The 27273-nt window shown below is 40.6% G+C and overlaps 1 protein-coding gene across 1 annotated transcript; it reads right to left on the bottom strand.

Annotated features, from left to right (window-relative positions):
* Positions 1 to 14511: 14511 nt before the first annotated feature.
* Positions 14512 to 23359, bottom strand: LOC136676575 (arrestin domain-containing protein 3-like). The gene is made up of 8 exons (XM_066653673.1): positions 22882 to 23359; positions 20108 to 20189; positions 19841 to 19988; positions 19638 to 19740; positions 19274 to 19530; positions 18561 to 18723; positions 18052 to 18194; positions 14512 to 17498 (listed from the first exon to the last, which is right to left on the bottom strand). The coding sequence occupies exons 1-8, from the start codon at positions 23159 to 23161 to the stop codon at positions 17430 to 17432; spliced, it is 1245 nt and encodes a 414-aa protein (XP_066509770.1). The 5' UTR covers positions 23162 to 23359; the 3' UTR covers positions 14512 to 17429.
* Positions 23360 to 27273: the final 3914 nt, after the last annotated feature.

Below are 27273 nucleotides of genomic sequence, written 5' to 3'. Positions count from 1 at the left end.
GTGTGCACACACTTCAAAACCAGTCCATCACTTTAAATCAACCTGGCTCTTCCTCAAAAAGAAACGTGAGTGACCTTTAACAGTGCATCATTAGTGTTCTAAAGTGAAGTCAATCAAATGACACATTTATTGCTGTGTCAGCTTACACGGAATAATGCCATTTTATGTTGCAGCACGGCTTAGAAGGAAAATGTCTTTACATCTGTTAAGTGTCATTAACATGAAATGCTACACCCTGTTTTTAGGCAGGGGGAAAATGAAAGACAATAAAAGCGTGTGCCAGGAATTGACAGTCCTTCAGTTTGTGATGGGCCCTTTTTATACATGGCATACCAACTGGGTCAAATCCTACACAATTCTCAGCACCTGTTACACACTCCCTACAGAGCAGTGGGAAACTGTATAGACCGAGCAAGTCATTTAAGTAACAAGTCCTTGGAAGTTTCTGGAACAGCTTTCCTTAGAGATAAACCCAGCTGTGGCCTTTTCGATTTTAAGTAAATATTCTCTTCCCAAATACAAGTTTCCTCCAAATCCCCCTTCTTCAAATTGTCAATCAGGCCAAAGATGGAAGCACATTTCCCCAAATATGGTAATATAGGGGAATATAGGGGAATAGGCTTAGCATTTAAACAGAATGATTTCAAAAACATGACTATAAATGTTGTATAAACAAAACCTTTTTGTACTACTACTATCACAGATTACTTATTTACTAAAACATGGGACATTTAGGGACATGGGCATTCAGTTCATTCCCATCGTGCCTTGCGACTTCCAGTAAGAGAGACTTTATTGTTGTGTTTTGTGCTTTATATGTGGTATTTGTTTAGTTTGGTGTATTGTGTGTTTAGTCTGTTGTGTGTTTTTTTTCTGTGAGGATGATGCATTTGAGGTTGTTTTGGTAGTTCACCATACTCACACTTTCATTTCATAGTGGTAACCCCCTCTACATTTTGGGAGTTAATGTAAGTGGTGGGTGGGGCAAGCTTGTGGCTTGTGGTTGCCAGGACAATTCAATAAATGAGCATTTTCCCACTTATGTGCTGTCTTTTCTTCTACTCTTTCAAAAAGAAGCCACAATATTTTGTTATTTTTTGGATATGGCTAGTCAATTTTGAGAATAAATGCATGTGTTCAGTTAGATATGCCCTCTGCACAGTGTTTAATGGTACAGTATGAGCTTTTACTTTCACTGACCTCGTAGCTCCAGTGTGAAACCAAAGGAGAATCCTTCATATACCAGACGTGTGTGTGTTGACTCACTACACTTGGAGTAAGAGGGAAAGCTGTGCAAATTTGACATTTTGCCAAACCATTCCTCCGAATGTAATGGCTTGGGCCATGAAGAAGCATTTCTCTGGTTTAGTATGAGATGTGTAGTCTCTTTCAGAGTTTTTAGAAAATGTTGGAACACTGCTCTGAAAACCCTAAGCCTTTGAATTCACACCATTCAAAGCACATAAAAGATTCATCTGCCCACGGCCTGCAGCACCCAGAAATCCTGCTGGAACTGGATCACTGTTCGTGCTTGAGGTCCTAGTGAGACAGATAGCCTTGAAACTTGTTACAAAATAGCCTCCTATGAGAGTCATAAAAGAGTTTTGTGTCGTCTTGATTTTTCATGAGAGCTAAAAATGTCTTCCCTTAACAGAATATTTCAGTCGGGCAAATGTCATCATTCACTGAATTATATTACAGTCTTACACAAACGTAATCAGACACAGTATGGTTTTTAAAGCTGGTTTGTTCATGTAATCATTATTCATCTGAAATACAAAACCTAAATGGAAAGGCCTTTGACCAGGGCCCATTTAAACCTAGGGCTGAGGTATGTTTGTAGAGCCAGGTTCACTGAATATACACATATTGTGACAAAACCGTTCTTAATGTTTAATGCAAGCCCATAGAGAGATGTTTTATTCAGGCATTTACATTTGGTTTATTCTTGAGATTATTTAAAGCATTACATTTGGTTTATTTCTTGATAGTCATCCTCCTGGTGTAAAGATCAGCTGATGTTTTGAAGTGATATACAATATTTTTTAAAATCTTAAAAAGATACATGGGTTTTTTGTTTTGTTTTGTTTGAGGTTTTTTGGGCAGTGACATACAACACTTTTCCATCACAAGGTCTAATAATATTAGAAATAAGAATGAGAAAACAACAATAAGACCCTGTGAAGCCAGCTGTAACATGTACAATGGCATAAAACATTCATTCATTCATTCATTATCTGTAACTGCTTTATCCAATTCAGGGTCGCGGTGGGTCCAGAGCCTACCTGGAATCATTGGGCGCAAGGCAGGAATACACCCTGGAGGGGACGCCAGTCCTTCACAGGGCAACACAGACACACACATTCACTCACACACACACACACACACACACCTACGGACACTTTTGTGTCACCAATCCACCTACCAACGTGTGTTTTTTGGACTGTGGGAGGAAACCGGAGCACCCGGAGGAAACCCACGCGGACAACACACCAAACTCCTCACAGACACCCGTCACAGTCACCCGGAGCGGGAATCAAACCCACAACCTCCAGGCCCCTGGAGCTGTGTGACTGCGACACTACCTGCTGCGCCACCGTGCCGCCCATGGCATAAAACATACATAGATTCAAGTAGTCGCCAAGCACTCAAATGATTAAGTTGTGATGATTCTATGTGCCGTTACTTTACATAAACTTACTGTAAAACCCTTTTTTAAAAAATCATTTGATGGAGAATGTGTTGTACATTGTCACTGTTTGAAAACATAAAACACGTATCTTCCTTTTTTCCCTTATTTTAAAGTGTGTACTTTTCATACATTGTGGCCTTGGGCTGTTTTACACTGAACTTCTTCCCAACAAACCCTGCTAGATGAGTTATACTCCCTCTGGTCACAGAGAAGCGTCCATGTGCACTGCATGTGCTTCTCTTACAGGCCGCCTCTGTTAAGTGTGACTGTACTGCTGTCTCGACAGGGAAGTCCACAACCTTCAGCATTTGTGTAGCACATTCCTCACACACTGCTCAGTGCTCTGACTCAAGATCTCGCAACAGCAGAACACAGGAAGCGTGCAGGACCGAGGCTCTAACATCTGGCATGTCTTACGCTCACTAAAGTAGTTTATGGAAAAATAACCTAGTATAATCATTTTACGTCAACACACCCACTCCGGTTTTGAAAGTCAATAGCTGAGCAGGAAGAGAGTGGGGACAGTGAGGTGAGAATTAGCATAAATTACAGGAAGAAGTAAAATATATCCAAGAAATGATAGGACAAATATAGTCAAGCCACATTTTAGAAAGAGGCTGAATGAATAAAAACTGTGAAAACAGGACAGCTGTAGAAATCCAAGTTACAGAGTGGGGTCCTTTGTTCGATTTTACAGGGTGTAGTTAAGTGATTCTTGACTCTTTCTGTAATATTTATGTCCTGTAAATTTGCCTGTACCTCAAATCACTTTGAGGACCATTCTGCATAAGGATCCACAGTGACCCGGGGCCCTAAAATATTTATTATAAGCTGGCACAGTATTACATCCCTGACTCACATAAAGTACTTTACAGCACACTTCACAGTTGTAGTTATGGCCCTCTTATGCATAATGCATCTCATTCATGCTAACCATACAAACTCTTGAGAGTACTGGGCACTTGTGACATGACGCGTTAATTTTCAGTTATTCATAATTCTTAAATGTCAAATCCTTTAACAGTTTTCATTCAAATCTAAATATTTATTTTATCACAACATGTTTGTTACAGGGGCGGCACGGTGGTGCAGCAGGTAGGTGTCGCAGTCACACAGCTCCAGTCACCTGGAGGTTGTGGGTTCGATTCCCACTCCGGGTGACTGTCTGTGAGGAGAATGGTGTGTTCTCCCTGTGTCTGTGTGGGTTTCTTCCAGGTGACTGTCTGTGATGAGTGTGGTGTGTTCTCCCTGTGTCTGCGTGGGTTTCCTCCGGGTGACTGTCTGGGAGGAGTGTGGTGTGTTCTCCCTGTGTCTGTGTGTTTCCTCTGGGTGACTGTCTGTGAGGAGTGTGGTGTGTTCTCCCTGTGTCTGTGTGTTTCCTCTGGGTGACTGTCTGTGAGGAGTGTGGTGTGTTCACCCTGTGTCTGTGGGTTTCCTCCGGGTGACTGTCTGTGAGGAGTGCGGTGTGTTCTCCCTGTATCTGTGTGGGTTTCCTCCGGGTGACTGTCTGTGAGGAGTGTGGTGTGTTCTCCCTGTGTCTGTGTGTTTCCTCCGGGTGACTGTCTGTGTGGAGTGTGGTGTGTTCTCCCTGTGTCTGTGTGGGTTTCTTTCGGGTGACTGTCTGTGAGGAGTGTGGTGTGTTCTCCCTGTGTCTGTGTGGGTTTCCTCCGGGTGACTGTCTGTGAGGAGTGTGGTGTGTTCTCCCTGTGTCTGTGTGGGTTTCCTCCGGGTGACTGTCTGTGAGGAGTGTGGTGTGTTCTCCCTGTGTCTGTGTGGGTTTCCTCCGGGTGACTGTCTGTGAGGAGTGTGGTGTGTTCTCCCTGTGTCGGCGTGGGTTTCCTCCGGGTAACTGTCTGTGAAGAGTGTGGTGTGTTCTCTCTGTGTCTGTGTGGGTTTCCTCCGGGTGACTGTCTGTGAGGAGTGTGGTGTGTTCTCCCTGTATCTGCGTGGGTTTCCTCCGGGTGACTGTCTGTGAGGAGTGTGGTGTGTTCTCTCTGTGTCTGCGTGGGTTTCCTTCGGGTGACTGTCTGTGAGGAGTGTGGTGTGTTCTCCCCGTGTCTGCGTGAGTTTCCTCCAGGTTCCTCCCACAGTCCAAAAACACACATTGGTAGGTGGATTGGTGACTCAAAAGTGTCCGTAGTTGTGAGTGAATGTGTGTGTGTGTGTGTCTGTGTTGCCCTGTGAAGGACTGGTGCACCCTCTAGGGTGTATTCCCAGCCTTGTGCCCAATGATTCCAGGTAGGCTCTGGACCCACAGCAACCCTGAACTAGATAATGGTTACAGATAATGAATGAATGAATGAATGATTGTTACAGATCAGTGGGTATAAGGCAAATACTGTACACAGAATCCTGAACACACTTGATTTTCATGATAAAAGAGGTTCTACAGATGGATGGAGAAGTGCTGTAGATGGTTCTGTATAGCACCTTTTAGAAAAGGGTTCTATATGGCACCAAAACAGAGTTCTTCTATTGTGATGTCAAGCTTGTTACAACAGAAGAACCATTCTATAGCACACTATCCATCAACCTGAAGAACCCTTTCATGAATCAAAGAACCCTTTAATAATGCAAATGTTTCTTCCACTGTTCAGAGTTCTACACAGAACCATTTTTTAAACAAAAGAACCCTGGTAGAACAATCATATTTAAGTGTGATTTGATTGGGCTAATAAAGCTTAATTCATGAAAACTAGATGTCACCAAGTTTTTAATGGTCAATGACTTAAAAAAGAATACCAATGCATTTACTCAGAGGCTCATTATCCGTAGGGTCCATCATTACCACAGTGGCCTGAGAGGGGTCTGGAGGGGGCTGGACTGGGAGGTGGAGAAAGGGGTGGATATGTGTAGGTGTGTCTTCACAAGATGTTGCTGATTGGCTGGTTTCCTGAACTCATGTGCGAAAGGCTTATTGGAAGAGGATTTCATGAGTGTGTGTTGAATCATCTGCCCAGCTGAGAGAGCCAGGGATAGAGAGGGATAAAAAGAGAGAGGGGGGAGGAGAAAGAAAGGGCGGGAGAAAGAACTAGAAAGAGCTGGAAACCCAGGGAAGAGAGCCAGACGCTCTGAGACTTCATGCAGAGACTAATCCCAAATGTTTGCATAGATCAAATTCCCGCTCTTTTTGTGACTCACATGTTTGGGAGCACTGCCTCGAGTGTAATGGTTTACAGTCAAATGTAAAATCCCCTCTCTAGTCCGATTAGGAGCAGAAGCCAAGTGAGGTAATGCAGTTTGCCCCAATTTCTCTTCACTTTTACCCCAGGTACACCTACAGTACTGGGTGAAAGTCTGAACAAACCTGTTTATTTAGTCGTTTCTGAGAATCGCACAAGCATAACTCATAGTGCTTAGCTTCTTCATAGCCTTTTTTTTTGGTCCCCAATTTAGTACCCATGCCAGTACGCTTAAATACAATCAATCAAATCAATTTATTTGTATAGTTCTTTTTACAACTGACATAGCAGCTTCACAGTAGTCCAGTAAAGACAAAAGTTTTAACATGAAATGCAAAAACCCCAGGTGAACAAGCCAGAGGCAACAGTGGCTAGAAAAACTCCCTTAGATCTGGAGGAAGAAGCAAGGCTCACAAGGGGAACCTACCTACAAATTATTGACAGATGGTGACTGTGCCACCACATAAGTCTGAGCTGTTATGCTCATGTATACTGCTATAATATAAAAATGTGACAGCATTTTATTCCACGCAGTTTTGGATCATTTCTATTGCTCATTTCACACATTGTACACAGCAAGTGACATAAAGCAAATAAAAACAGAGCCACATTTACCCAAGCTTTCTGGGAAGAGGCCGAAATGGATTTAGCCTTGCTGATAGAACAGAGCGAGCACAATTGCGACCCCCACTGTGCCAAAATTCTTGTCATTACATAACCACACATTGTTATGATAGACAGCCTGGGTGTAAGTTCTGACCCTGCTGCCCTTTCAGCACCCGGTGGACCACACAGCAAGCCACAGGCCCTTAGATATGGTGCTAAATTTGTCTGTTTCTGTCCTTATCCAAGCAGTTGATCCAGCACTGATTAAAGCACACATTTGTAATTACGGTATATAGTTTTACTCCCCGAGGTCATCTAAGGCGCAGACTTGTTTACCCGGTCGGGCCTGGTCTGTCACCTCCTTGGGTAACTTGTGGGATACTAATTCATTTTCCAATGAGGCAAGGGCTTTCTGGCAGTATCAGGTGCATGGAAAATGAACTGAGCCCAAATCCAGCTCATCATTTCAACTGAACAGGAAAGCGAGGCTCATGGCTGTGTGTTATGTGAGGGGCTAATATGACTTTGACCAATAGATTGATTTTGCCCCAAGAACAGACAGATGCAGCAGCAGACGGTTTATATATGGTTTTAACTGTTAATGTTCCATCCATCCATTATCTGTAACCGCTTATCCAATTTAGGGTCGCGGGGGGTCCAGAGCCTACCTGGAATCATCGGGCGCAAGGCGGGAATACACATAACATGTTTTTTGGGTTGTGTGGGGGGATCCATACAGAGTGAATAAACCAAACTCCTCCCAGAGAGTGACCTGAGGCCAGGATCTAATACAATACCCCGAGACCCCCAAGGGAATGTGTGGTTGTGATAATGGTATCACTATGCTGCTGTTTGACATTACTTGCAAATGTGACCAATATCTAAACAAAGAACTAAACAAAGATTATATGCATTGTCCTAGTGCTGAAAAACGTATCAACATTTGTCCTGTAACTTGTTGAATGGTCTGTGCTTCCCCAGTACTGTCATTCAAGCAGTTTTAAACAGCCTCCTGAGATTCATACTGCTCCAATCATCACCATTACCCTTTATCTTTATTGGGCCTTTCTCTAGTCTTTATTTACAACATCATTAGAGTCTGTTCTTCTTCTGCTGACTACATTCTTCCTTGTTCCCCTTACTGAATGAGATTATAGTGGTGCTGTTCCAGACACTCTGTTGAAGCTCCACTGCTTCACAGTGCTTTCTGTATAAATGTGTTGCCAAACCATAGCTTAAGGTCATCTACATCAGCCTGAGGTTAAGAGGGGACTTTGTGTAGTTCATTTTGCTGCAGGACTGGGACAGGGACTATAAAGCAGTAATGGCAACAATGTGTGCTTGTTGAATTACTCAACCAAATAATATTGCAAATATAAAAAGTAATATAGCAGTGAAACTAAGTGCCTGTGGCAAGCTATACCTATGTGGTTGCATAAAACCTTATGTGGATCATTATCATATTAATTTAACTGCATTCTGGTTTCTTATAGCACTCCTGTCTGACACTGGTTGAAAGGAAAATGCAATGCATTTTCTCAGTCATATTACACACAAACATCTCCCGTCAGTCAGGGAGAGCAAAAGCTTCATAAACATACATTTGAAATAGTGTTTGTTTAAATAGTGTGAAATAGTGTAAATGTGCTTGTGCACCTGATTAGAACTTGTGCAGAGATTCAGAATAACTTAAAATCCACTTAATCACAGTACTTAGGCATGCACAAATGTCCATGTATTTCTATAATTTTGGGGCATGCTGAAATCATGGTAATTTTGCAATTATTTACAGTAAAGTGGCCAACATGTAAAACAGGAATTGTGTAAAAACTGCTAGCAGGTTCCTTCTTTGTTGGATGATCTTTGTGTGTGTGTGTGTGTGTGTGTGTGTGCGCGCATAATACTATGTTTGTTTAGGTCTGTTTAGATTGACTTTTCAGCCACACTTTTTACATTTCAGATATATAGATCAAGGGCATTGAGAACTCAAACTTTTAAGGGAAAAGAAAGCAAAAAAATATTCTTAAAGCTTTAAACCTCAGGTATTTTTACATATTGAAATTTTTTAATGTCAGCTACCAATACACTTTGAATCCTCATGTTACTTATTACCAACGGTAATTAAATAACAACAGTTACTATATTTATTCAAGAAAAATGTATTATTTAATTTGAATATACCGTTATTATCACTACACTAGCAGTATGTGTTATGTGAGTGGGGAATTTCAGGCGGCTGCTTTGTCAACCATGCTAGTATTCATGTATACTGAGAGCAGCAGGGTTCGTTTGGTGATTTCTGTGAGGTGGGCTCTCGCTGCACCTGCTCTTCTCATGTCCACAGTGAGGTCAAGGCTCACAGTGACTCAGGAGAAACCGAGACTCAGGCCAGCGTGACTCAAACTTGCTAAAAAAGGAACAAGCCAGGCTGCACTGGAAAATGTCGCTCTGCTCCTCATGCAATGAGAGAGAGAGAGAGAGAGAGAGAGAGAGAGAGAGAGAGAGAGAGAGAGAGAGAGAGAGAGAAAGACTAGCCATGTAGAATTATAACCTATGACCTATTTGGAAGTGTACACTCTTTTATTTGCTTTTGCCCAAAAATAGACCTAGCAAGGTACTGAACTGCAGAACACAGTGTCACAAAGTTTGCTCGACCCGTCAACAAACCAAACAAAATAGAAAAACATCTTAAAAAATGAGTTATCATTCATATTGCCTGCAGTCAATGTATTATTCTGCAAACTGAATAAGCTACACTATAGCTGTGCATGCCAAACAACACCTTGCAGAGACAGTATCTTCTCTAATGCAATGCTATCCAAACTTTTTAACACCCATGGTCAAATTCACACAAATAACTGATTTTCGACCACAATTGAATTTTTCTCAATTTAACTTTCAAACTTTCAAAACTTTCATTTTTTTTTGTTTGTTTGTTTTTTTCTGTAGAGGATATGTAATCAGCTTCACTTAGACAATCAATAACATTCCCAACTGTTATATATCATCTGTTTCAATGATTCGCTGCTGAAATTGTTGTTGTTTTTGACTTGCATTTAATTCTTTGAGATTTCACCTGTCCTCCAATTCCAACACCTAGCACAACGTCTTTTTAGCAGGATTTTACTGCATAACTAGCATACAATATTCTTTTTAATATCCATCAATTTATTTGAACCATAATGAATTTTAAACCCCTTCTTAAAGCGAGTGAAAATTTAAATGGAAACTGTCTGGGGAGGTTGAGCGTAAGGCCTAAAATAAACATGGCAGCAGGCCCCTGCACAACCCATACACATTGAATGTGAACTCCCTGTGACTTGTAATCACCTCCTCTTCAGCAGCAGAATGCTGCAGGGATTAAGTGCTCTCCATGAAGACTTGTTTACCGGCAGAATGGGATAGCTCTGCTGCCATCGTAGCTCTCTCTGTTCCCAGTAGATCACAGACCTGGAGTCAACACAAACTTAATCTGTAAACATGAACCTGAACAAATGTTGCTTTTGCATGTTCACTTTTGACTGTGACACTGTACCAGCAGGAGGACAGCCTTTTTATGGAAGCTCCTTTAAACCTGCAACAGATATAATGTTGTTTGCTTTTAGGTCGTGGCAGACAGGTATAATGTGTTAACAGCTAAAGAAAACTTTGCCTGTTCTACCTAGCCCTAGTTCTCTCTAGCTTAGGCGAACAATGACTCTGCATTCTGAAAACTTGAACCCTTTCTACTTTAGCTGAGGCTGGGTCAAGACCCTCCCCACTACACTCCTCCCCCCATTTACACTCCAGCTATGCAGACCATCCCGTGACTTGTCCTGGGATCACCATTCACTGGATTATTTGGTTCCCTCTTTATCCCCTCCTATAGCTATGGAGGTACAGGGACTGGATGAAGGCAGCTGGCCTTTGCATGTCAATAACCAAGAGCCTGCAGCTGTCCTCTTCACTGAGGCTGTTTGCCTTGTCTAGTGCCATGGCTACAGAAGGACATAAGTGCTTGGAGCCAAGTTTTAGGACATTTGCCAACAGATTTGTTGAGAAGGTGTGTTGGCAAGAATCTATGTGTACTCTTAAAGCTATTGTTCAGCTAAGACATTGTCAAATTTCCTTTGAAGCCCTCTGGCTTGAGGCCAGAGGGTCATTGGTTCAATTCCTGGGACCGGCAAGGAAAAATGTATTCACGGCTGAAGTGCCCTTGAGCAAGACCCCTAACCCTCAAACTGCTGCGTGGGTGCTGATATGGTTGGCAGACCCCTATGGCGTCCCCTGCTCCAGTTTTGTTACCACAGTAGCAAATGGTAGCTGTGAGCATTAGCCTCATATGTCCAATGGGAGAGTCTGATAGCCAATCTGAATGCAACTGGCAAAATCCTGAAAGTTGTGTGCGGAGCGCCTGTGGCCAAGACGCTATGTGACGCTAACTTCAAACTCTCAGATCAGCGTCACACGAAGTCGATGTGTAAGATTTCTGACAGCGTCCCGGCCTAGGGAGAACTGTTCCTATAATGGCCTGCCAAGCTACTTGTACAGATGCAGGTCTGGATGGGAACATTGTGAATATTGTTATGGTATTACAGTGACAAAGCAAAGGAACTGCTCTATAAAAGGGTACAGAACACTTAGATGTCACGGACTCAAGACATAGAACAGAATGGAAAACTCTGGGACACTGACAGTGAGACCATCATTCTACTGTGGTGGAGGTGAATGGGGAAGCTGCTGTCTTTTCTGCTATACAGTGTACAGGAAACCATAAATATCTGCCAATGATTTAAAAGGTTTAAATGATTCACGCCATAGAAATGTCAAGGTAGATTATTATTGTCAAATGTATGCACAAAATGCAGCATTTATGCCCACTCTTTAAAGTTATGGCTGACCAAGCATCTCAAAGTTATACCTGACCCCTTCATTGTTCTTGCTGAGTCAAAGTCAAGATAATTTATAGATTGAAATGTATTGTTGAACCTGATATTGTAATTCTAAAGTTATTTCAGAAAAAAAATAATCATTTCTCTCATGTAGTGGGTTGTTGTACACTGTAAAAAAATTTGCTGTAAATTTACAGCAAGTCTGCTACATTGTAGTTACAGTAAATGATTGTATTATTCAATTACAGTAATGTGCTGTAAATTTGAAATACGGTTGTGTTCCTGTAAAAATACAGTAAATGGCTGGGAACTCTGCTGCCAGTATTTTACTGTAAAATTTACAAGAAACTTTTTACAGTGTACTCTTGGGAGGTCCAGGGTCCCCTCAGTGCCTCTCTATTCAAATCTTCATTCTTTGGCTTTTTTAAGGTCTTATCTTTTGTGCAAAAATGGCATGAACATAAGCTTAAATATGACAAAGAAATCTGAGCATGCAAGAGATTCCCACTGACTGCTTTGCTGACATACTGCATATTTGTTTTTTAAGGTGCTTTATAGAAGGCCTAAATAAACTGGTCATTTACACAGTGTGTTGATAACTGCTCTCAGTAACTATGCTGCCTATGAAAACTGTCATCTGCACTATATATGGAGCCAAACTTCCAATAAAGCAAAGGGGTATTCTGTAATGAGACAGCAATGGACCTGTAAAGAATGGACTTATATTTTGGAACACAGCAATTTGTCATTTCCCTTCTATTCCCTATAGTCAGTAATGCTTTGGCTGAAGGGCATAACTATAAAGTTCTAATACTGAGGCATCCTCAAGTATTTGATCTATGGGGCTTCTTTGGAAAACACATTATAAAAATAGCTTGTGCATTTTCTTGTATCATGTATTTTCACAACAAGCTGTCAACACCAATGTTTTCAGTCAAACTGTGATTTTGCAGTTACTACAGACATCCAGTGCTTTATGCAGCTTTAGTTGATGTCTTTGTCTGTTACGTGACCTCGGCACTGCATTCCCAAGGCACATTACTGTTTTTCTGTAGTCCAGAAGCATCTAGAAGTCTTAGCCATGCCACAGACCTTTGCGCTGAAGATGGGAGCCGTACTTCTCTAGATCTAGGATTAACTAGTTAGAGGAAACAGCTGAGGCCTAGGTGGGGTCAGCAGTGGCTAATCAGCATGTAGCACTAGCCACTAATCCTACCCTCTTTATGCCCCAACCCTGGGGTCAGCTCAGCACAAAGACCCTGACCCATAGGAGTCAATGGAGTAAGGGGCCATGAGGGGAGTGAAAAGTGCTGGGTCAAAGCTGACTCATCAGAGCATGACCCTAAATCCCCCTGGTAGCTACTGTGAACATGGAGGCTACTGTTATACATTATTGCTTATAGAGATTATGAATATGTTTCAGAAGTGATATCTCAGATATATGGACGTGTTCCACCTCTTGGTGTTACAATCATAGCCATTCTCTAAGCAGTAAGATCTCCCTGTTAATTGTGTGGTACAATACAGTAGTAAAAGCATAAAAAAATAAGTGAATTGTTCTCAAGCCACCACACATAAGCAGATATGACCCAGAGGGGTATAAAGCCCCTAGCATGGGGCTGTGGAACAGTGCAGCTGTGTTCTCTGGCATTATGGAGCTCCATCAGGTGCCTTTGATATAAACTGGAATAACATGTGTGGTCCAAAACTCATATTGTCACAGAAAGGTTACAACCAATGAGCCAATCAGTGAAGCCAAGAGAGTCAAAACAGCAAACTCAACACTAAGAGGAGGAAGGAGCAATCACAATAGGGCCAAGGGTGTCTATTGTAACCAGGCTACCTAAAATCTTAATGGGCCTCTGATAAATATACTGACACAATCACGCACCTGTGATTCACAGAGAGGTTTAATTTCTGACCTCTTTAGTTACATCAAAATTACACAGCCAGACCCGTTGAACTAGTTCTTTGTATCCCACTGTTCACTTCAAGCTGTGTATACACATCTTGTCCAGAAGTTTATTGTTACATTATCAAAGATAAAAGAGAATCTGATTTTTAAGCTAGGTTTAACTCTTCTGGGAAACAGCAAGGGTTACGTCCTTTATGAAACAGCTGTACAACAGCCCTGTCATATTCATTTACTGTTGCTGCAGTGTTGTGTACTTGCTTTGGAGAGAACAGGGACCTTGCACAGCAAAGTCTGGCTGAGATGTGTGATTGTATTCTTGGCTTTAAATGGATTGCTAGGGCTTGTGGCTCTCTGCATGCCGCTCCATGCTTTCCTCAGTCCAATCAATAATTACAAAACACAGCTGACGTAATTCAATGGATTTTCTAAATGCAGCCCCTAAATAGAGCATAGATTAAAACTGTCGCATGTTAAACTCTTTAGAGCAACATTAACACCTCGGTCATGTCAGTATGTGTGTTTAATTTCAGTGAAATATGAAAAGTGAGACTTTTATTTTGTAATTTTCCCTGAACTAAGTTTACAACATTGCCTGGGGCTACACTTGGCCTATGGCCAGAGAATGCCCCGATGAGCGGGAGTTGGGGGTAAACACCAGTAAATGGTGCTGGCGTCTTTGCAACCAACACCTCAACATAGTGTTGGGCTAATGTCCATGTGATGTACAAATTAAAGGGAGGAGTATCTGGAGTATATCTGTGAATAGTGTGCTTTTGGAGTTCTCCGTAAGCAATGAAAATGAAAGAAAGAAGATCTGCCTTTAGGGAAATTTCAAAAAGGTGTATACACCTTTTTAATTGTTTAATGATCTACTGCTAAAAATATATTGTTTTAATTTCATGATAATTAAAGACAAACAGTAAAGGCTTATTTACATTAATGAACAAATGTAGATGCTATTTGAAAATATGTTTCTTGGCCATTTTCCAGGGCACTGCTGTGGAATATTGCTAATCTCCTTTTCGACAATAGGGGCGCTGTTACAACTGTTATGAACAGAATCACATTCAGAGTTCATCTGGAAAACTGCACTGCAGTTACTTTCAGAGATGTGGACAGGTTCTACACATTTACTCTTTCAGAAAATGAACTTGATTTGAACACAATAGATTAGCAATGAATCAAAAAATCAGAGACACGTGGTAATATTTCTGAGAATACAAGTGAAAATTTGTTTAATGGGGAGTATAAGTAATTATTGCGAATTATATTAGTGAAGACTTCACATATTCATCCAAAAGTCTCTACTGAGTCAATCAAATCCACCTCATTAGTATCATTAGAAACGATATGACTAAAAAAAAAACGTGACCTTTTGAACACAGACCTTCACAAGGTCCTTAACATTTGCTTTAGTTTTAATAGCGAATTATGAACTTTGTTACAATACTTTTTTTAAAAATGGATGTGTCGAGAATGAAGAATAAATAATATTCTTTCACATATCCTTCCAAAGCAGAGCAAACACAATATGACAGAAGTGTAATATTTGAAAAAAAGTTTATTTAGCTCTGAGGAAGAACTAAGATAAAATGACAAAACCATTCTGGACATAAAACTGCTGATTAACAGTACATAGTGTTGATAATGATCACTGAACTGAAAACATAAAGGAAACAAACAAATGGAAGATATACCATTGTGAGGAATTTAACTCTTACAGGTAATATTGCACATAGTTTTTGAAATCCCCACCCGACTTTCTACTTTTAAGAGGTTAGCTTTAACACTGGACTACATGGAAGGCCAAGCACTGGAAACTGGAACTGACCAACCAAGCATTTCTTTTTCTTTAAGCTTATCATTGTACCTAAGACCCAAATCACTTGCCATTTGTGATTTTGCCAGGTGTGGATTTACTCAAAACAGCTGAACAAAACACGCATAACAGACATAAAAGAAGTGGGTTGCTTTGTCTCAGAATAGCTATGTTTATTCAATTCATAGACAACCCAGGTCTCTGAAAATATGATAAACCACACTGTTCCCAAAATAAAGAGAGGTGAGAGAAACACAACTGCACCAAGTCATTTGACCAGAAAACAAATCATCAATGCCCATAAAAAACAATCAATGCTAGTCATCGCAAAGTAAGATTTAAGCCATAGCAAATCAGAGTGGTGTGTCAGGGGATCAGTGCATGCTTTAAAGGACTATTTGGTCTTCCCTTTTTGTCCTTTTAAAAAAAAAAACAACACTTTTCAGATAACACAGACAAAAAAATGTAAGTTGTAAGGAACATGAGCGATGAACCATATTCATGTCAGTTCTTCAAGGCCACTAAAATAAGACCACTTAAATGAGTCTGTTTATGTTTGAAGCAGTAGTCAAAAAACCAGCTGAAGTCTACAATCCCCCACTCAAAACACAAACCACACGTACGCTCACATAACAGCTACTTGACATTGATCATCCATACATACCATCTTTCTAGGGTTATGTAGATAACATTTTCAGTGGGAAATGGCTGAATGATCAAACTTCCTCCAGGCCTCAACAAGACAAGATCAGACTTCTCATTAAAAAAAAAAAACAACAACAACAACTAAGAGGCGCTTTATGATTAAGGCTGCATGGGAATCTGGCATGAACTAGCTTAGGTGTTGAATGAGTTTTAAAAACCAATGTACAACTCATTTCAACTTGTGAGACACAGTTCAGCTGCGTCTTCTCTCTTAACAATGTGACTTAAGCTTCTCTGCCTTCATTTTGGGTGCTCTACCATATCTTTCATTTTTCCAGTCCTTTTACACACTGCAACTACACTGAATCATATCTCCTATCACCGGCCTGGAGGAATGATGGCAAATGAAATCAGCAAGAGCAACAGGACAAAAAGGGAATGTCTAAGGTCTTAGAAAGCTGCCTTGCATCTTCATGCATGTCTCCTCTTTTTCTGTTTCGCTAGTCTACTTATTCGTTTCGCCTGTATCCTTTCACATGTTCAAACAGTGCAATTAAAAACATAGTCTTTTTTTTTTATATTTTTATATATATTTTTGCTTCCAACCATTTGGCAAGTGAGAAGTTCTCCTGAGACTGAGTGCTTTTTTAGGCAGTACTGTATAGAAGCCTGCGCTGCAATACACTACAAAAAGAAAGGCAACAAACTGTTCAGGCCATTCGTGGGCAGCCTGCGGGGTCCCACCCTGTTTTATCTCCTCACCCTGCCTACACATGCAAGTGGCAAGCGCTTGTCTTTTGCTTCTCCACCACGAAACATGCGCTACAACATAAACACCAAGCAAACAAAGATGAAGGCATTCTATGCTTAAAACTTATAGATGTATCCATGTGAACAGGAGGGGGGAAAGAAAAATCACACTTGTTTCGAGTCAAACAGGCAAAGATATGAAGGCCTTTAGAAGAAGAGCCTTTAGATGTTGTAATGCCGCCTAATAATTTGCATGTACTTAAGAGAAAATAAAAAAACAGAACCACCTATGAACAGCTGAAACTAGATCAGAGCATGACTTAAGTCCTCTTCATTCTGTTTTGTCTCTGAATCTATCTCTGTGTTGTTCGTAGTTGTGCGGATTAAAGTTATAAGCCTGTAATCGCTTAGTCATTTTACAGAAGACACAAAAAAACAAAACAAGTAGTGATTTTAAATGGGCTTCATAACTCAAGCAAAAAATGAAAGAGAAACATACGATGTGCAAAAAAGTTCCACAAGTGAGGCAGGAGGATGCTAGTCTTTTCTCCATTGTATTGTGGGTGGTGGTTATAGTGTTTCCTCTTTGAATTTTTTCTTTTCAGGTCTCTAGATAGCTCTGCGCTACAGAACCACGTTTTGTGCCACGGTTACAGAAAGAAGCAAGAGGACAACGAAAACTAGGCTGATGAGTTCCTGTTGGTTCAGTCCAACAAGGTACATCTGTCCACACGGTTCGACACGGATGAGCATTGTGATCGCATGTCCCCGAAGTAGACAGGAAGTGATGTGGCGGCAACTTCCTGTACGTTTCTGTCCTTTCTCCAGCATGTGTTTGTTTTCTCCCAACGTCGACAGCTGTGCACTGGCGCTAGTCGCCGCCGGGTAAAAAACAAAATGACGAGAGTTTGGAAGGCCCGACTGCTCTGGGCTGGTGCCATGATGTCGCTCACCGTGATGGGCACATGTCTGGCCTCCTCTCCTCTGTCCTTCTGACTTGCTCTGGATTGGGATCAATCTAATTGTGGAGAACACATAGGCATAGTTACAGTTAATATAATACTATATACTAATGGTTTTAATATTATTTTTTTAAAGGACTGCATTAAATTCCTTGCCAATTTTGCTAAATCATATGGCACCAGAATAATATGCAAATGAAATCTGAGGATATAAAACAAAGTTGTGGAGATAGCAAAAGCTTGTAGTAATTTTGTTTATTATTTCTATGATTTACAGAATAATAACTATGATTATTTTCATTTTTCAAACAAATAAATATAACATGCCATCTTTTATACTTTTTTAAAAAATGTTATTAACAACATTGTTATAAATGGATTCACAGCAATGTAGAATTTCTCAATATAACTAAATTAAAGAGTAAAGAGCAAATTCACAGTAGTAATTCTAGACCCCTATGTGTTCACTGGGGGGAAAGGAAATATCACTAAATCTGCTACACAGACTTGCATATTCTAATTTTCAATTACCCCTTATTATATATGAACCACGTAGTGCTGATTGTCTTTTCTAAATATTTGCATGTGTTATCTGTTATTAATGTTCACCTCAGAATATGGAGGAGGAGGCTGGAAGCGGAACTCTTGGATATAGGCAAACAGTGGACCATCAAAGTCCTCGCGGCCAGAGGACACCTCCAGGCAGGTTTGTCTCTGTTCCTCTGTGACCACCTCGGCATAAGCTGGGGGAGCTAGAGGGACAACAGGACAGGATACTGTGTTACAAACACTGCCATGTCAGTGACAACAGCTGTCACCTCTGTGAGTTGTTTCCCAGTTCTTTGTTTAGCCGTGCAGAGCAAAAAAGAGCATGACTTGTATGAATAAAATCTGACAATGAAAGTAACATTATGTTCAAAGTAGTTAAAATATACATTTTGACTATTGAAGAATTAATAGAATTTAGTATATTAATAGAAGTAATGTTTGTCAGAGTTTACATGTGTGTGTGTGTGTGTGTGTGTGTTGTAAGCTGTGTGTAATATCAGCACTGCCTATAATTTCAAGCAGTGTTGACTGATTCCGTGACCCAGGCAGCTCCAAGAACTATCACTCACCTTCGGGCCTCTCTGGTAGGGTCATGCCCAGCCAGCTCATGCTCATGCTGCACTGACTGCTGACGGAGGATGTCCTGCTGCCAAAAGGATGGAGAGGGATGGTGCCAATCACCAGAGGCAGATTGAGGGACAGATTCATAGCTCCTGGAATGTCTACATAGACCTATGGAAAATGAAGAGTAGTGTTAATTGGTCAAGCACAGAACTCATGATGCCTGTTAACGTTTGCATGAAATGCTGGGATATCTTATTATTGTTCAACTAGTACACAGTATGAGTACAGTGATACGGTTTCAGTACAATTCTTGGACAAGCAAAAATGTTCAACATACATTTCCTTCTCTCTGATGTGAAGCTCTGATATATAGAAAGCTGCCCATTATACAAGCACAGGTCAATTCAATTGGTTCCCTGGGTTAAGGGGTCAACACGTACTGGCCTAAACTTCAACTGATATTTTAGGCTGATCCTCTTATCAGCAGATGATGGCAAACTCTGGGATAATCACACTGTCTATAACAAAGCCCTACTGGTCAAAGAAATGCTTTCAGGGAATGGCTGCTTTGAGAGCTTCTGATCATAATGTTATCCTCTAAGGCACTAGGATTTAAAATATCCTTCAGAGGTAGAGGAACATCCAAATTCATGTGAATATTACACAGAATGAAGAAAGAGGGCAAGAGTGAACGTTAGCCTGAAGTATTATAACTCACCAGGAGTGAGTACTCCACGCGAATGATGCTGCAGTCCAGAATGGATGGTGATACAGGGGGGATCTTCAACATTTTTCCATTCCATGTCTCTGTCTTACCAGATGACAGGGACTCCCCTCTGAGGTTGGCCACTAGCTGCTTGATCTCCTTCATCTTGCCTTTGGCAAAAAAGGTCTGTGTTTGGTAGATGGCAGCCTTTGGTACAACCATACGTGACGAGCAGTTCTCTATCTCTGCAAAGATCTGAATGTATTCTCCTGTAATGAACAACAGAAATACGTAGCTCAGCTCAAATGAACTTCAAAAACACATCATGGAGGTTGGGCATGCAGTCCTACAGTTATTGTGAGAAATGATAAATTACCTGGTGTATAACCCTTTCTTTCAATTTTGGCACTTAGTGAGATTGGACCTGAGGTGCAGAACCAGCAGCATAAAGTCTTTTCCTTCGTGCCTGCCTGGGGTGACTAGAAAAAACAGCAGAAAACAAGAACAACAGTGTGAACACCTAAGATGTATTATGAGAATATTCATGAGGAGTGTGAGTGAAGATAGGCAGATGCTCACCAGCAGGAGGGGAGTGTTGATGTCGATGTGTTCAAAGACAGTGAACTCTTTCTTGGTCTTCATGGGCAGAAGCCAGGGCCTGTGAAGCTCTGCCTTCACCCAGTAGCGCACACTGCCATGCTTCCCTTCAAAGGAGGTAGCCAGAGGTCTGTATTTGAAGAGGATAAGGAGTCGTGAACAAACCGACACAACATTAAGAACACATTCAGAGCATCTTTGTCAAAAGCTGTTTCACTTTAATGCTAAAAAGCATTAAAAAGTACTCACGTTTGTGGAAGCTCAAAACTAAATGCATACTCGTGTCTTCCTGAATGAATGATGGTGAGACCTTCTTCAGAGTTATCATAATCTGAAACGGAAAAGAACAATATTCCAAATACATGTATACCTTACCTGAGAAAATGCTAAAAGATAACACACAAAAAGAACAAACCTTTTTCATTTGTATTATTTTTTGGGACATGACAAATGAGTTTACTACACTTTTAGAATCAACACTTATTTGTGTGTAGTGTAGGGTGTTCTATCACAGTCATGAGATGTAAAACATCATTTATTGAGACACATTTCATTCAAAATGAAAAGAAACCTTTGTAAAGGATCAAATAAAAATAGCTTTTAAATAAACCTTAAATAGTTCATATATATAATTTGCTATTGTAAATATACACCATTTATTGTTCCAGAATCAGTGTTAGATTATAAAACAATGCCCAAATATTAAATATGTCTTTGTACATGCCTGACAATGTATATTTTTAAATAAAAAACATTTTAGTGTTACATGTATACAACTTAGATAGATATATACATAGTATACATATAGTATCCTGAGAAATAGTTCTAAAATTACCCAAAACGTGCATTGGAGAAAAGCTTAAAAGTATACTAGCCATAGTACATTTTTATATAAACATCTCATGTTTATATATGTTATGGTCACCAAGCCAACACAGCCATTTGGAGCCAAAACGAAAAGACCAGCTGGGTACCAGCAAGTTTTGTTTGGTGTTAAATGCTGACTCCACATATAGACACGCACAAGGGTGGGTAAAGGGACCAGAGTGGGTTAAACATAGGGCCAACATGAGCATCCCACATAAAACCATATAATTTCTTTAAATTAAGACAATCTACTCTGATGATACCAGGCAGCCCACCTGGGTAATAGTCCATGTACCAACCTACCCATGCATCTTGAACCTAGCAGGCCACGTTCAACTAAAGCTTTTTTGGCTTCAGCAATAAAGCTTAAAAGCTAAATATGTGTCATTTAAATCCTGAAATCTATAGTTTCGTGTTAAAGTGAATGTAGTTTGGTTTCTTTCGGCCAGCTCAGCATTCATTTCTCTCTCTAGCTTTCTGGTAAACAAGCGCTGAGCTGTCAATCACGCACAGACTCTAGCAGGAGGAGACCGGCCTGAACCAGCTCGCGCCGCCTCGCTCATTACACATTCACATTCACTGCAGCCTGAGCGCGTTGAGCGCGTGCACTGCAGCGTGTAGCCTCAGTGTATATATTCCCTACCCCCACCCCCCCTCACAAAACACACGACAGAAAGAACCAGGAGCCAAAAAAAACAGACAGGAAACCGACATTCTCTCATCTTCACCTTTATTTTTGATATTTTAAATTACAAACTAGGCATATTTCAAAGAAACGATTTCAAGTTACATTTAAAAGATCACGCGAAAAAAGCAAATTACACAGTTCAAGAAGAGATGAACAAATTACAGCATTTTAAAAGATCCAGAATTTGTACATGCAAGTTAACATTCCTTCTTCCCTTATATCCCATGCTCTTTCAGATGTATTCCACACGTACACCCACATGAATGGAATATAGCCCTATATCAAGACTTTAGCCTATTGTCTTTCGTTTTATTTTACGTGGCTATGTGTTGATATGATTTACTTCTATGGAACCAATGTACACATTTGCAGCAATCTGACCAACACACTTCATCACTTTGAAAAATAAGCTCTTCATTCAGCACAAAGAGTGAAAACGGGATGTCCATGCACGCAGCTGTGCTCGACTGTTTTGCAGAGGAATCAGTGATTAAACCAGAATTTGAGAGTCATTTGACAAGAAACAATTCGTAATAAGTGGGTTATAAATGCCTGAAGATTATGTGCAAGGTGTTAATAACAGAATAATTCAGATTTAATACGTGTATTCAATTCATAAATCCTTAATAAGGGTGTGGTGACTGTAAAATGCCCACATTCTTCAAGCATTCAGTCTGTACAAAATATGTGCAAAGGTGTCACAAAAGTTGCAGCTGCTCCTAACAGGTTTTCTCTAACTCTGCACGAACGTGCAGTCATCGGGAGCACGTGTGAGCGTCAACCAATCAGGAGCGAGAGAGAGCCGTCCGCATCAGAACAGGATTGAACCGCTTTCAACAATAGGGTGGAAACTGATCACAAACAAGGCTAAAACAGCCTTATGTCTCTTAAATGTTGAGATATTTGGCCTCCAATAGAAAATTCGCTTTCTCTTTCTTACCACAGTTCTCCGGTGTGAGAAAAAAGTGCTTGGTTTCGGGGAAAAAGACGGAGGCTTGTTAGTTGTTCGCCACCATTCATTCATTCCAGCCAAGGTTAACATTGCCCTACTTCTGACAGTTGGGTCCAACATCGTGGCGAGTCTCAAACGTCAACGAATTTGAGTTTTTGTTTGTAAGAATGGTATTGAAGCAGTATGGCTGTGGAAAGTGGGTGCATTTTGGACTGGAATTTATTCAACGTCTGCACTGGTTTCACTTGAATATGAAACAACACAATTACTGTAGTTCACTTCAATTACTTTGGAACAGAACTGCGTTGATGTGAAAACCCATAAGCACAATTTGAATCCATTAGTCTAAATGTAACCCATTTAAGGCTCTCTCTGCCTCCACGGGTAGGCTGTAAGGTTAAGTCAAACCAGGCGAGCCACAGTAACGTTACCACGGTTCAATAGAACACCGCAAACATTTGAAATGAAGACGTTAAACGTTATTCGGCAGGGTCTCGGTTTGAAGCGTGTGCTTACCTCTCTCGTGGCCAATGAGAATGTCTCTGTGGTTGAGATACTCCACTTCTTCTGTGTAATTCTGAGTGTAGGCAGTGTTGGATCCAGCATTTCGCGACTCCGTCCAACGGACTTTCGCAAATCCTTTCGCGTGGATTTTCAGGGACTTGACTCGGATTTCTCCGGTCACCTCGATGATGACCCTTCCTGAGACACAGTCCCCGCTGGAGAAGACGGGGACGTTGCTGTCGTTGAGACAGTCGTAACATACGACGAAGCTTTTCACCTTTCCTAGCACCATGGTGGCAAGAAAATTAAGAAAGAAAAACTTACAAAAATTCAATAGAAAAGAAAACAAAAAACGCCTATGAAATATAATCTCTTATGAAAAAGTGACTCTCCGCGTGGATGAGTGTCATGCATGTGGCAGAGCTGAATAACAGCAAGTGATGCTGTTATCGCGGCCGAAGGGCCCTCAGTGGTCTGCGGTGAAAGACGCTGGAGTTTGCTCCGCCGGCTGACTTTAAAAGGTGGCTGGCTAGAAAAACAACCTACTGCGCATGCGCCAAACGCTCACTCCACCTAGAGGGAGAGGCTTCAGCTCTACTGCCACATTATATGCACCCTGCCACTTCACAAAGAACAGCTGAGAGAAAAAGAGAGACTGGAGAATGGAGGTTAGATATTCATTCACATTTTATGTGGCATGTCGCTGTTTCACCACTGAACTTAGGGAGTAACACTTGAGTTCGAAGTGAAAGATTTCTGAATGCATTGCCTCTTTTATTGGACGATTCCTACAAAAAGTACAAAGTATACAATATACTGGCATCAAATAAGTGCATGACAATAATTAAATAATTATCCATTCCCTTGGGAAACTCTCCCAATATGTTAACCTCAACAGCAGATGACTTTGGTCAGGCAGGCCATATCTTTGCTTATGACTGCATGTATAATACAGTCAAGAATGTATGCTGAGAATGATCCACCATGAAACAGGGTGAACAGGGTGAAAAGGCACAAACAAAGTATGCAAAGCAACAGATGGGCTTCAGTTTGTTACTGTGGAAAACCAAAGTCCTCATATAGGGTTAATGGGGCTGAGAGAATGGACAGTGGGTGTAGAAACCAAGGAGGTTATCATGATGTAATGGTTGATCTGTGTCTATCATGACAGTGCATCAAGGAACTGACTGTAGGACTGTTTTTCAATGTTTCAGAAAAATACATGATAGCACTTAATATGGATATCTTTTTTGAATTATAGTGATTTATAAAACAAGTTTAGAATACTTCATGTTTTGCAGCAGGGAAGTAGATATATTAATGCTATATATTGCCAAAAGTACAGAAACTGAATGACAGCATTTTGCTGTTCTTGTGGAAATGTTATACACACATTTAAACTCATTAAGTTAATTTCAGTGCATCAAGGATATCGATGCAAGTGAAGAAGTGGCAGCAGGTCAACTGATATAATTGTACACATTTTCCAGAGCAATAAGGTTTTTGACTCTTAACTTAGGAATGGGAAAAATAAAACTGAATTTCTGAGTCATGACCAGTTTTGCTGAGAATACACGATAGTTAATCTCATCATTGAGAGTCGCACCCTATTCTCTTGCACTTGTTGTATCAAGATCTCATGCACGTAGTAGTGTGTGGCGCAGTCTGAATACGCCACCTTGTGGCATCTTTGCTGTGGGTCTGTTTGTTTTGGCGTATGCTCCCACCTGTTGCACGTAGAACAGGCGCTCAAGGTCTTATGTTTCATTTCTGTTGTTTGTCTGTTTTGTTTTGTTGTATGTTTAGTGTGTGTTGTCTGTTTTGGTGATGTGCTTTGTCCTTTTTGTGCTGCAGAACAGGAACCTGCTGTAAACCAGTTTTTAGTCAGAGTCAGTTCAGTTTAAATGTGGCATATTTTGATGTTGCTTTACATTTTCCTGTATTAAATAAGTAAATAGATAAAGAGGTGGGTAAAAACTCTTTGCATTTTTATAATTACATTTTGGGCCCAATAGTGATACATCAGTGTCATAGAAACTGAATCAGTGCTGCTTCACAGACGCTGCTAGGCTGTATATATGTATAATATAATGACCACCTCCTTGTTTCAGCTCCACTGACCATACAGAAGCACTTTCTATTTCTACATTTATATTATATAGACCATCTTTTAGCTGCCCTTCACCCCGTTCTTCAGTGCTCAAGATCCCCGCAGAGTATGATTTGGGTGGTGGACAGTGGTTTTTATGTATTAGTGTATGTTGTGATAGTACGAATGGATCAGACACAGCAATTGCTCCTGGAGTTGTAACAGAACCTTTGTTTCACTGCTGGACTGAAAATAGTCTACTAACCAAAAATATTCAACCATCAGCGTCCTGTGTCCACTGATGAAGGACTAGAGGGTGACCAACACAAAGTGTGCAGCGAGAGATGAGCTCCTGACTCTGACTTTACATCTAGAAGATGGACCATAGATGTAAGTCTAACATAGTGGACAGTGTTTAAACTTTCAGTAGTGCTGATGTGTCTGATCCACCCAGATCAAACCTGCACTTTAGGGGTCCTGAGCACTGAATAACAGGATGAAAAGCAGCTAACAAATTATACAAGTGGACTCCAGGTTTTAAATGAAGTATTAGAAAGTGCTCCTGTATATTCAGTGGAACTGAGAGTATTGACAGTAAGTGTATAAACAAGGAGGTAGTCATAATATTGTGTATGGTACATATCTGATTCCATAATATTTTGGCGTCCGCCATTTCACTGCGGCCCAGACTGGCTCCTAAAACGCAACATGTGTCACCACGAGGTGAAACGTGTTTTTTTTTTTTTAAGTTTCCGTTTTAATGAAGTGTATTTCACACCAAAACACGAACTACTACTGCCCCCTAGTGATTAGATACAGCTTCCACAGCCACGGAAAATAAAAACATTATGTGCTATCATTAAATTACATTATTACTTTTAGTAGAAAATTTTAATGTCTCATTAACTCACAGCAGGTGACAAACAGGTATTGAGCACGTCTCCAATTTAATAAAAAATATATTCTAAAGGTGCTATTAACATGAAATTCCTTCCAGATGTCAGGAACCACCCATCCAATCCATGCATGCAAAGAAATCAAACCATAGATGTCCATAAATGAAGTGTAATAATGAGAAATAACACAGGGAAAAATTATTGAAATATATTTAATACTTTGTATAAAAGCCTTTGTTGGTGATGACAGCTTCTAGACGCTTCCTGTGTGGAGGAACTAGTCCTATGCATTACTCAGGTGCTCTTCAAATCCCGAAGGTTCCGTGGGCTCCTTTTATGAACTCTGAGCTTTGGTTCCTTCCATAGATTTAAAAAATTGGATTCAGGTCAGGTGATTAACTGTGCCATTCTAGCAGCTTTATTTTCTTTCTCTGAAACCAACTGAGAGTTTCCTTGGCTGTGTGTTTGGGATCATTGTCTTGCTGAAATGTCCACCCTCATTTCTTTATCATCCTGGTAGGCGGCAGCAGATTTTTATCGAGAATGTCTCGGTACATTTGTCCAGTCATCATTCCTTCAGTTGAATGAAGCGTGCCAGTGCTGTATACTGAAAAACGGCCTCACACCCTGATGTTCCCACCTCCAAAGTTCACTATTGGCATGGTGGTTTTGGGGTGATATCCATTGCTTTTTTACCTCCAAATATGGTGTGTATTATGGCATCCAAAGAGTTCAGTTTTGGTCTCATCTGACCAGACTATATTCTCCCAGTTTTTCACAGGTTTGTCTAAATGTTGTGGAGCAAACCTTAAACGTGCTTCAACATGCTGTTTTTTTTTTCAGCAATGGAGTCCTGTGTGGTGAGCATACATACAGGCAATGGTGCATACAGGCAATGGTGGTTAAGTGCATTATTTAAGTTTTCTTTGAAAAAAATTTACTATCTGATACATTTTTTCACTCCTCTGTCTGAAATCTTCCATGGAGCACCTGGTCATGGCCAGTTTATGGTGAAATGATGTTCTTTCCACTTCCGGATTATGGCCCCAACAGTGCTCACTGGAACTTTCGGTTGTTTAGAAATGTTTCTGTTACCAATGCCATCAGCATGTTTTGCAACAGTAAGGTTGCGAAGGTCTTGAGAGAGCTCACTGGTTTTACCCATCATGTGTGGCACCTTTGTAATGAGACACCTTTTTATAGGTCATCAGCTGAACCAGTGGCAGGTTTGCTTAATGATAGATTCCAGATGGTGTCATGACTTTCCATGGCTGTTTGCACCCATCTTTCTTTGTGTTCTATACTTTTTTCCCTGTGTCATTTCTCATTATTATACATAATCTATGGACATTACTGGTTTGATTTCTTTTTTTTCCTTTAAATTTCTTTTATATTTCTTTTATTTCTTTTATGGACATC

The sequence above is a fragment of the Hoplias malabaricus genome, chromosome X2 (genome assembly GCF_029633855.1).
Source record: "Hoplias malabaricus isolate fHopMal1 chromosome X2, fHopMal1.hap1, whole genome shotgun sequence".
Classification (NCBI taxonomy): domain Eukaryota; kingdom Metazoa; phylum Chordata; class Actinopteri; order Characiformes; family Erythrinidae; genus Hoplias; species Hoplias malabaricus.
The sequence above is the reverse complement of the archived record's forward strand: the minus strand, read 5'-3'. Positions and strand labels throughout refer to the sequence as shown.

Coding starts and splice junctions, on each gene's coding strand:
- LOC136676575 (XM_066653673.1), bottom strand. CDS start 23,161: ATGGTGCTAGGAAAGGTGAAAAGCTTCGTCGTATGTTACGACTGTCTC. Junction 19,741..19,840: donor TCAACACTCCCCTCCTGCTG/GTGAGCATCTGC, acceptor TGTTTTTTCTAG/TCACCCCAGGCAGGCACGAA. Junction 18,195..18,560: donor CCTACCAGAGAGGCCCGAAG/GTGAGTGATAGT, acceptor TTGTCCCTCTAG/CTCCCCCAGCTTATGCCGAG.